The 11,892-nt window shown below is 38.1% G+C and overlaps 1 protein-coding gene across 1 annotated transcript in view; it reads left to right on the forward strand.

Annotated features, from left to right (window-relative positions):
• Nucleotides 1-211: 211 nt before the first annotated feature.
• The window catches only part of LOC306767649 (uncharacterized protein), a 39,968-nt gene continuing 28,287 nt past the window's right edge, over nt 212-11,892 (forward strand). Inside the window, exons 1-3 of the mRNA XM_079255723.1 lie at nt 212-663; nt 8,517-8,729; nt 10,891-10,941. Of these exons, the coding sequence (XP_079111849.1) occupies nt 645-663; nt 8,517-8,729; nt 10,891-10,941 (283 nt within the window). The 5' untranslated portion in view covers nt 212-644. The remainder of the gene's footprint in view (nt 664-8,516; nt 8,730-10,890; nt 10,942-11,892) is intronic.

Here is an 11,892-nt window from a genome sequence, read left to right on the forward strand (position 1 = left end):
ACACCAGACAACTGATTATTCTTCACACTGACAACTAGAAAGACAGATTTTTATCATCAGGATGAAAGCATGAAGAATCTGGACATGTATGTTGAGTGTGAAGCCACCGTCCACACTGTGACCATGTGATTTCAGCAGCAACACTGGCTGGTGGGATAAAGTTACTTGGAAGCTCTCACTCCCAATCTCTCATCCCTTTTCCCTTCGTCCGTCAGTCCTCCTGGTCGATCTAATTCTGTCTGAGCCTGTAAAGGGGGGGCTGCTCTATCTACAACCCCAGCTCCAACCAGGCAAAGGGCAGAGACGCCACCTGACCATCTAAACTTGGTCTTTGTCTTCCCCACTTCATCCACTGGGAAGCAAGTCATTGAATGGAATAACTTGGACACAGTTAGAGTTTTTGACTTCTGAAACATAAGGTCCACATTGAAGTCCAGAGAGTGGAAAAGGAGCAGTAGGGTCCCCCCCCCAGTGGCTAAAGGGTTTAAATTTTCCACCTCCTCTCAGGACTGGTCCTTCTGAAACTGGAACTAATCAGTGGGATTAAACCGTGCACAGAAGTTTGAGGATATTCATGACGTTTGTTTTCATGGCAACAATGTGCAGAAAGGATTAACAGTGGAAATAAATCCGACTGTGGAGCTATGGCTGAATCGGGTGAAGGTAAAGTAACCCCACTCATAACTTTCATTTCAATAAACACATTACATGAAATATGTTTCTCATGAAGTTCTAGCATGGAAATGCATGTTTAAGTCTTGACCCTGAAGTCAGTCAGAAAATGATCTTTAGAATCTAAAAATATGCTGCTATCATGTATCTGCTCTTTGTAATGCACCTTTAAGATATGCTTTTGATGTGTTTAATAGGAGCAGTAAACATTAATGCTGAGCCTCTGGTAGCAAAGAAGCTCATCAGCTGACATCGAATGATGGAACTTTTCCATCATACAAATGAAAAATGAGAGTCTGTATGATTATATTATGTGTGCATACGTCTTATTTTAAACCAAATTACAGACCAGTAAAACGCATTGAAAATATAGAGTTAATTTGGCAGGTTGAATACACTTTTAGGACTTCAGAGTTGTCTGCAGACTCTGAAGTTGCTTTTTAGACATTAAAACCTGCTGATAGTGTGAAGTTTTATACAGCATTTGGTTTTATTTAAACTTTGTTATTTTGGCCCGGCAGACGGTTTGAGCCGACATCTCTAAGCAGGCATCTCTGAGGTTTGGGGAACTTTGCCATCGAGAAGAAGTCAGCAGTTCAAAATATTGAAATAATGGCAGAGCATCTTAAATTTAAACCAAAAGAATTAAAAGTGAGCTGAGAAGTGCATGACTGATTTTCCTCCTGCATTAACAGGTCATATTTATAGTTCTGTCCCTTAATGCAATTAGCTGAACAGCAAATCATGTAAAAGTTTCTCTTCAATAAGAATATGTTGCAATAGTCATGAGTCATTAATTAACTGCAAGATTATTTTATTTTGATATAAGCAGTAAAAGTGCCTAAAGTGGGAGGAATATTTGAATTTATTGAAATCATAAATGATTAAATTTGCAGGAGTCCGCTGAGCTGAAGCAGCTATGTGGTGATGTGTTGGCATGGCAGACATTTTTATTTGGTTTAGTAAACTGTAGAAGCTAAGCTGAAATTATTCAACATCTACCTGCAACCAACCAGATAAACCTGAAATAAAGCATAACTGTAACCATGAAGGCCAATAAAATTAGATGGGGTGCATATCCACTGATATATAATTACTTTCCGGATATTACAGGATTATTACATCTGGCAAGGAGGTTATGTTTTTACCACCTGTTTGTGTTCAAGATAACTCAAAAAGTTATACACAGATTTTCATTAAAAGTTTCTGGAGTTGTTGGAAATGTGAAAAGGAAGAACTGATTCAATTTTGGTGGTGATCCAGATCACCGTTTGGATCCAGGAACTTTTTAAAAGATTCTTTAACATTGTGCTTGGCGGAGCTTTGCGCTGTTGTAAAGATTGTTAGCAAATATAAAGTTTTAATACATTCAAAGTGGATGAACTAGGTCGAGTCCACATGCTAAGACGAGCTGCGATAGATGTATATAATCTAAAATTATTTTAAGAACTTCTTTTTATCATAAGAAATAAAAAATATAAAAAAACCCTTATAATGCTCTACAGTATTATCAAATTTCTTTTAATACTCGTGTGTGCCATTCTAGAGATGTCTTTTACCTCCCGCTGATGACTGACATTGTTAAACTCCTGAAGGAGGGATTTTCACAATTGTTGCCCACAGAAATTCACTAAATATAAATAATAAGAAAAGCTGCATTTTGTTTTAAGGTACAGTTCAAAGCTCAAATGATAAAATTTATATTATTTCATGAAAAGCAATGATTGAAATTGAAGTGTGTCCAAAGGAGAGTTTATGGAAGTTGCTAATCATGGTAATATGTATATATATAGGTAATATAAATACTCCTGTAATAATGATGTCTGATCAATCTGCCAGATCAAAGCCTTTGGAAAAATCTACACTATAACACTTTTTTCTCCATCTTACAATGACAGACTGAAACATTGTGAAAATCAGATTAAAGCTGAACATTAATCATGTATCTTAATGTATGAATCCAATTCAATTTCAATTTATTTTTATTTAAAAGGGACAATGCCCGTTATTGAACGTCATGTACAGTTTGCAGACGTAAACAAGCCGGATTATGGCCATAGGCTAATTTCCATCTGTTGTCCCCTAACAGATGTTCCCTGAAATTACAAAATAAAACATTGTAAAAATCATTTCATTATTAAGCAATCATTATTATAAAAGTCATTACATTCATTACATTAGTTAATACACCCAACAGACGTGCCTGAGTACAACCATAACATAGTGCAGTCAATATAAATAACATTCAAAATAGAAGTGTTTCAGGGTGAAATGCAGAAAGTCTCACTTCCACTACAGTAAATTCACTCATCTGGAGATAATGAAACCTTCCTTTAAATCTCCAGCCTGATTAATAACCCCTCCACCTTCAACCATCCAGGTTGCTCAGGTCTCTGCTGTGGTTTGTTCTGCAAATGTTTTCACTTCCTATCGCTGTACAAGCAGCCACTTGCTCTGTATTACTGGTCTGAGCTGAGCAGGCATAAATAGTCGGATCGAGAGGAGAAAAATTCTTGGCAGGATGGAGATAGGTCAGCCATAAAAGGAGGAATCCTGCATGGATGGCTGATCAAACCTTTTACAGTTAAAAAGCGACGGTAAACTGAGGACGACTGACTTGGCAGAAGGTCTAAGGGGAAGATTAAAAAAAGTAAATGACATTTTAAAGACAGAAAAAAGGTGATTTTTTTTTCCTTGTGCTTGATTAAGGAAACTATTTTTCTCTGCTGGAACACATCTGACTCAGACTCAGACAAGCTCTGCACGTGTCTGCTGAATACACATTGATTTGAATCAGGTGTGTTGCCACAGGGACACTTGGAAACCTGCAGGACACCGGCCCTCCAGGACCAGGGTTGAGGATCAATAACCTAAACCATTTAACATGACATATAATCTTTTCTTTGTCTTATAAAACACAAGAAAATATCATCAGTATAAGATTTCTTCCTGGCGACCTGACCATGGTGAACCCTGCCTCTCAGCCAATGATTGCTGGGATAGGCTGCAAGTAGGAGAATAGGAGAAAATGGGGTTGATAGAATTCTTCCAAGCATTTGTGACATTTCATTTCTTTTTGTTAAATATGCTTCAAATGTAGGCTATCTGTTGCAGTTCTGACCTTTATGTTCTTTTCTCAAGCATTGCTTTGCATGATGAACGTGTCTAAAGTTATACAAAATATGCTAAATTTGAACTTTATTTACAGGAAGGATTGACTGATGTGCCATTAATCTTAAGCAAAAGTAGAAAAAATGCAATTAATTCAGTCACCATTTATAATTTAGCTCTGAATAGTAAAGGTTTGACCATTTCTAGAATATCCACACTTGTTGTTGAAGGTATTGCCTGGTACTGGTTGAGAAACACGAATGGTTAACTACACTGGTAATTTTTCAGTGAGGCAAGGCAAGTGTATCTGTACAGCACAGTTCAACAACAGAGTGATTAAGTGCTTTACAGACATTAAAACAGTAGATAATAAGAAGCATAACTTAAAGTAAAACAAGAAAGAAAAGAAAATAACCAATAAAAACTTAAAATCATGATCAATTCCAGCTGAAGAGGAAAAAAAAGCAGGTTTGGACTTAAAATAACTTAAAATAACTTCAAGTAAAAACCTCTAAAATGCAGCTGAGGACACAACATAAAGCTAAACTTTCATAATCTCACAGCAGCCATGCAGGAGAATCACGTTCTTCCCACAAAAGCCTCTTCACATTACGACCACTTGTACATTATATCCAGTTGGAATCAGTGGGCTCAGATTAGACAGACACAGAGTGTGTGTGTGTGTGTGTGTGTGTGTGTGTGTGTGTGTGTGTGTGTGTGTGTGTGTGTGTGTGTGTGTGTGTGTGTGTGTGTTTACTGGGCTGCTAAGCTGTCTGAGTCAGCAGTAAGAGAGTAACCATCAGTAGCTGCCAGCAGTGAGCTGAAGAGAGTCAACAGGTGGTCCGAGTTCCTCTAACACACCCACAGCGACATTAACTCCACCAAAACCAGCTTCATGAGACTGAATGAGTCACTTGTTGGGAACATGAAAAAATTGATTTGTTTTTGTTCTCAAGCTGGATTTTTTTTTGTGAACAGCAACATTCAGATAACTGACCTCAATCTGAATAACAACTTTCCAGTGGTGTTTATTTTCTTTGAAGGTGCCAGTAATGTTGATGTTTACATGCTACTGGCATCTTTACAGGCATCTTAAGTCTTCCCATTATTATGAGGCTTGACTGTGGAACAGTCCGGAGAGCCGCTGGGCTGCAGAGACTGTAGATGGATTTAAAAAGAGGCTCAAGACCCACCTTTTTAGTATTTAACTGAATTTATATTTGATCCTTTTTTTTTATTTTGATTTTTTAAAATTCATTTCATGTTATTTCATCTTTTCTTTTAATTACATTATTTTTATGTTTTTTTTTTTTTTTTGTTTTTTTTTTTAAAAAACATGTCCTGTCCAGCATCCTAACAGTAGAATGATGCTGTGTTGTGCTGAACACATTTACTTTTCCAAGAGGAGCCCGTGCATAATAAGGCTCCCCTTGGTTCTTAAACTTTATTCTTTATTTTATTACTCATTTCATAAGTCTGGTATTTCAGCTTATAACTGCTGGAATGGACCGGAAAAAAAAGAGATCATAGAGAGAAAGGATGATGGAAAGAGATGGAGGAAAATAGACAAAAAAGAATAAGAGAAAGAAAAGAGGGAAAGAAGAAAACAAACTGACCAAAAAGTAGAAAACAAGCCACAGCAACTGTCACGTCTCTACAGAAAATCATCTTTTACATTCTTAGAGAATCAAGTATCTAAAATTTCGAAGAAAGCCCAACAGATATCCTGAATAAAATCAGTAAGTAACTACAAACAGAGCAGCAGCCGGTACATGTACAGGGATGTGGGTGTGTGTTAACGTGTATGTATGTGTGTGGGAGAGTAGTTGTGTAACTAGGTATGTATGTGTGCAGAGGTGTGGGTGTATGGGGGTGTGTCTGTACTCCCACATGCATGGATGTGTGTTTACTATATATATTAGAGATGAGCTATGTTAGATAATCATGCAAATGCAACCCCACCCCTCCTAGAGTCTGGGACAGATCCAGAGGGCTCCAAGTTGCAGGAAACCAGTCTTTTACATGTGTTATTGTTGCTCTTATTTGTTCTTCTCAAGGTTATCTAACTTTTGTTTGAACTCCAGTGTTTCCTCATGGAGATCCTTCATGATGGGGGCGCTGCCTGCTTGGTCTGGGAATTGTTGCCATGGTGATTGCTCCTGTTAAGGTGGCAGGGGGTCCATCACTGCAGCTTTACGGCTGTGGGGTAGACCCTGGTCTGCCTTAATCTGGGTGCTGGGTGGTTGCCATGGCAGTGGTCCCTATGAGCATTGGGGTGCTGCTGCCTGGTGTGGATGGATCCAAAAAATATGACGTCCTCACATCAGTGTAAAGTCAGATGTTTGTTATTTAATTTTATATTTTATTTTTCTTAGTTGTTGTACCGACATTCAGTTAAAGAGACTGTAGTTATAGGGTCGTGGTTTTTTGGAGGGCAGGGGGTTGTTGCTCTCTGTCCTTGTGTTGCTTTATTTTTAATCTGTATGACTTTGTTATGTCATGCAAAGCACTTTATGTTGTTAAAAGTTTGATTTGATTACAGTCACATTGTTCAGAAAAATGCCCCATTGCTCACCAGGACGTCTGTCACATAAAAAGTGCTTCTTCATCCTGCAGCCCTCCTGTTCTGTACTAAACTTTGCTTAACTGCATGGTGGAAGATCTTAAGGTGTTTTCATGTATTCAGAATGCAGTTAAAGTTAGCATTTTCCACACAACTTTACCAGAATGTTGCTTAATATGTCCTATTTGGGCTACAGTACAGAAAAAGCAGTTTACATGGCAGCGTCGGAGTCAAAGGAACCTCTTCATCAGGATAACAGTGGAACATTGATGTGTGTGTAAACAAAGATACCGTTAACGGTCTTTTCAAAGAATTTATAAACCCTCATAACGCCGACCATTTATAGTATCTGACTCACATTCTGTAGGATGAAATCTGGCATACATGTATTGAAGGCTGAGTAAACCGAGTCAAAAGCAAACCATCTTGTGGCTCCCAGATACACTTTATTGTCTGAGCTTTAGTTTGGATGCAGTGAATGAAAGTAAAGTATTGAAAAAAAGAGTAGCACTTGAACTCACCAGGAAGACGACATCCATCTCCCAATATGCCGAGAGGACACAACTGGCAGTGTGGATGGGAACTGCAGTCTCCACCTAAAAAAGACAAAAATATTAGCACTAAAGTTCGATCATTAGATCAGCCTTTTCTGTCCAATATTGTTCTCACTTACATGCATCCAGACCAAATATGATGTAACACATTGAATAGTTTGTTCATTTATCTTTAAATAAAAAACATTTAAGGCAGATGCATGAAAATGCACCCACCAGAACGTATTCACCATCCTAAACAGCCAATCAGAATCATTTCTCATTGAGTAAAATGTCGACCCAAATCCCAAACTGAATTATAAACCTGGATACTTGATTGGACAAAAACAAATCAAATCAATGGATCAAACAGCTTCTTGTCAACTTCTTCACAATGATCTATTAATTTACGTCAGATGTGTTGGAGCAGGAAAACAATGACAACTTGCAAGAATGCAGCCCCCGAGGAGGAGTTTGAGTAGCCTGGCAAGCTCTCGCTGTATCATCTTAGAGTCTGGGGACTCACTCGTATCAACGGATTTCTACGGCGGAACAAACAAGCGCGGGGTGAACCAATAAGAAAAATGGCGGACGTGATGTCAGTAAAGCGGTAGCCTACAATGTCCGTGTTCAGTGGAGCGAACGCAACAGAAGAAAAGAAACATGGCGTGCAGGACAGAAGACATAAATGACCTGCGTGGTTTTTGGTGTAAAAACCTGAGGCTACACGCCATTATTGGCAACTCCGTGTTGCTTTTTAAACCTAATCAAGAGAAACTCCTGCTATGTCCGGGCTTGAAGAATAAGTAGTGACGCAATGCAAGAGGCAGGAGTCTGTTCAGACCAACCAATCAAATCAAACTTTATTTGTATAGCACTTTTCTTGCTTAAAAACAATACAAAGTGCTTTACATAATAAAACAATTTACATCAAAATAGATAAAAACAACCATCCTCACCCATGCCCTATTAGCCCTATAATAGTTAAAAGAAGATGAATGGCCAGGTACATGTGTACCAGATGTGCACCAGATAAGGAGATATCCTCAGGGAGCCTCTACACAAAGGGCTACCCCCACCCAAGACCACCCAGGCCATCACGATGGGGGCCACCGGGTCCGGGCAGACAGGACCCACGCCACAACTGTAAGGCTGCAGCGCTGGATCCTGACCCACCAGACAGGGACAGCCCACACAGCAACAGCCATGCAGTCAGAGCAGGGGCAGCCCTTGGTGAAGAGGACAATCAGATGGGTCGGTTTGTTTCAGACCGATGTGAAGGGGAGGGACTCCAGACCGAGTCGCTCTGTAATGACTATATAGAGCACTCCAGTCTGGCATGCCAGGCTAGAGTTTGAGACCCCTGGTTTAGATATTAGTATGGATATAGTACGGTCGAAGCATTATTGTAGCATCAGTATTAAAACACACATGGCTGCATCTGGAGATGGCTGGATTCTAAAGAACGGATGCATGTAAAGGTTGCAGGACAGCAGCTCTGCAGGACTGGACTTGGACACACTTCTTATCACATCAGTGTCTTCTGAACACGTCTACACAAGACCAACAACGTCCAAAGTTCAATGTCAACATTTCTGTGAAGTTTTCTGACCACGTTCTCGCATTTTCTTCCTCAGCGCGGTCGTCAGTGACGACCACCATGGTCATCGACAGCAAGGCCGGAGAAGCTGGGTCACTTCTCGCGCGGGGGTCCAAGAAAAGTTTCACAGAAGACCTGTACTCTACTTTCAGCTCACCGCTGGCCTGGATCCTGGTTCTGGCACTCATCATAACCTGGTCGTGTGTTTTTGTTATTATGTTTGATCTGACAGACTACAAGACCATTTCAGGTACGCTTTCTGTCCATCGATACTTCTCACCAAGATGTGAAGCCCATTTATTCTACATTTAGATGAAAATTAAGTCGGCTTGAAAACTGCAACCTTTAGCCAACATTATGCTGATAATGACTCAACAGACAAACTGACGTAATGATGCACAGAAATCTAGAGGTGGCTTCTTCTCAGTCTGATGTTTTAAATATTTCTGTCATCATTGTTGTATTTTTTTTATGTTTTTGTTTTACTTATTTTCTCCGTGAAGGGCCTTTGTTGACACACTGGAATAGAACATCACTTCCTTTGATAAAAGTTAGATTTCCATTCAGTATGTTTCTGCAGAATCACTAAAATTAATTAACATTAAGCGTTGCACACCGATACTAAGTTTTCTAACTGTGTCATTCACAGCTTAATCCATTCATCTTTGACTTCCTAAAGTCTGAATGATTCTTAAATAAATCTAATAAAAATTCTGACAAGACATTGTGATGCCAGAGCAATACCAACCCTGACACATTTCCTGACTCATGCCCGTATTTGTCCATACAACAATAAATATATTCACAAAAAAGGCTCCAAAACTGTCCAACAGTATTAACATTACACACCTCCTGTCACACACCTGCATTCTTCATCCATCATGTGTGATGTAAGGCGACGTTGAGTGCCTAGAAAGGCGCCCAACAAATAAAATGTAATAAATATTCTTATTTTTTATTATTATTCATGCAATATTGTCAACAGTTGCTAAGTTTGACAACAAAATCCTTATTGTAGTCTCAACAAAAACAAGATTTATTTAAGAAATGTACAGAAACAAGAAAAAAACAACACTATCTTTATTTCTTTTCTAACTTTCAGTTTTATATTTGATCATTATGTTAAAAAAAAACTTTGAACCAATTAGTTTTGCTGAAAGAAGCCTTCCCAAAACAAAGAAGGGTTTATCTGTTCGGATAAAAACTGATTATAATTTTTTAAACTTATTAACAAAGCCATAATTTTGTAGACATTTCTTTCAGGTTGTAAACTGTAAAGTTCAAGAGTGTCCATCGAAGGGTTTCTTAACAAATATTAAACATAACATAGCAGGTTAGATTAGAACTTAAGTTTACAGCAGAGAGCCGCTCAAAAGAAACAAAATCATACTAAACATGCTAGGAATCATCCTGATGTAAAGTTATATACTGAACTTCAATTAAAGCCATACATCAACATGATCTTTTAAGTTTCTAGGTTTAACTGCAGAAAGACTGATTTGTTTCTTCCACCCATGTGGTTAAAAGGAAAACTCTGGTCATCCTGCTGATGTCCCAGCTTGTTGCCTGTTTTAAATGGAGTGAAAACTTTCCCACCCAGCTCGCCACCAGGTGGCCTGGACTCAGATATTACTGGGACCATGATTATGCATACAAATCTATGGCTGACAGACACGCTCCTGGCAGGAAGAGTTCTTTTTGTGGACATATATTTTGTTCACTGTGCTTCATGTCCATTTTTAAAAAACTTCTATTCATAAAACAATTATTATTAGGAGCCATATTGGACAGTCAAGCAGGACATTGATGGTTTGATTCAATTGAAATACAAATTGAAGTTCAAATTGAAAATTCAACTAAAATTCAAAAGTATTTTTCATTCATTCCTTCATTCAAGATCCACCCTAAACAGGCTTTTAATTATTACCTTAATTTTTAATTTGCACTAATATTTCTCTGTCACTTCCATCCTGATTTGGCCAGGAGTTATTAGTACAGAACTGGGTTTAGATGTTATAAAATACAACAGTAGTGTAAAGAAAAAGAAACATTTAAAGACAAGAAACCTTAAAGCTCACTGGTCATGGTTCCTGTTACGTGGTGCTCTCTTCCACTAGACATTGGTCTGATTTCATGTCAGGGGTTTGAAGCCTGTTTTGTGAACCATTTATGGACAAGCATGTATATTGGACTATTTCTCACAAGGCTGAGCTGAAGCAGTCGTCTTCCAATGGTTGCAATTTAAATCAGAAAATATCAAATGGAAACAAATCAATGGTTTCATGATTTAAGAAAAATAAAATAGTCCTTTAAATTTATTTTGTCACTGGATTTAAAAAAAAAACAAAACATGAAATCTTACAGTGATGGGATCGTTGTTTGCTTACTGCCACTGTTTTTCATCCAACCAGGTCAACCACCTCCTGTCATCAGGAAGGTTTTAAAGGATTCAGGGCGTAGAGGCAAGGCACCTTGTCTGCTACTAACTGCTCCAACCACAAGCTTCCCTAAAGATGCTGATTAAAACTACTAATGCTGCAATCATTCGCTTCCAGCTTTCAGAAGACTGCTAGTTAAGATCTGTAGACTAGTAGGATGCTGCGTTACAAGCTGTTTTCTGTCTGGTGACGCCTTCATGCTGACAGGACTTCAAATGTTCAGATGAACATCAGTGAAAAGTTTCCTCTTTGCTTGCAATGTGCATCGTCTTTCCATCTCCAACTGCATATTCCTGTGTCAAAAGCAGCTCAAGTATTTGAAAACATTTAAAGATAAGTTTTAGCTTTTGTAAAAGTAGTTTATAGCTGCACTTCTACTTTCTTTTGTACATATTTGCTTATTTTGCCTTGTAAAAAAACTAAGGTAAAAATCTGTTTACTGCCTATAGTTAAAGTACTGAGAATAAAGAACCATAGAAAATGTTTAGAAGGAACAGAGACCCTCTTTCATCAAATATACATACACGTGAAATTTTATGAAATCTCTAAATGCACTGTTCAGGAATTTATATAATGATAAAAAAAATATATATATATATATATATATTTTGGGTGAATTATTCAAAGAAAGTTTTTAAAAATTGATGAATGAGGGTAAAAATTTGTTTGCAAAAGCTTTGCATATAGCAGTATGCGCAACAAAATGCCCCTTTAGGTGGTTAAACTGGGAAATGGGTTTCCTTTATTTCCAATATTCTAACTGGACACCAATCAGTTCCTAAAATTGATACCTCGGCTTCAGTCCCTGTAACCTTATCCCAGCTTAATCCTCCATCATTTATTTGATATTTTCCAACATTTCCTCAATCCTGAATGATTACAGCTTTGAGGAAATGTCCACATAAACTCAACTAGCAAAACTGAATGTGGATTTATTGGTCTTGGTTTCGAACATCCAGAAAAAGAACTAAATTA

Source organism: Telmatherina bonti (assembly GCF_933228915.1).
Source record: "Telmatherina bonti genome assembly, chromosome: 16".
Taxonomy (NCBI): Eukaryota; Metazoa; Chordata; class Actinopteri; order Atheriniformes; family Telmatherinidae; genus Telmatherina; species Telmatherina bonti.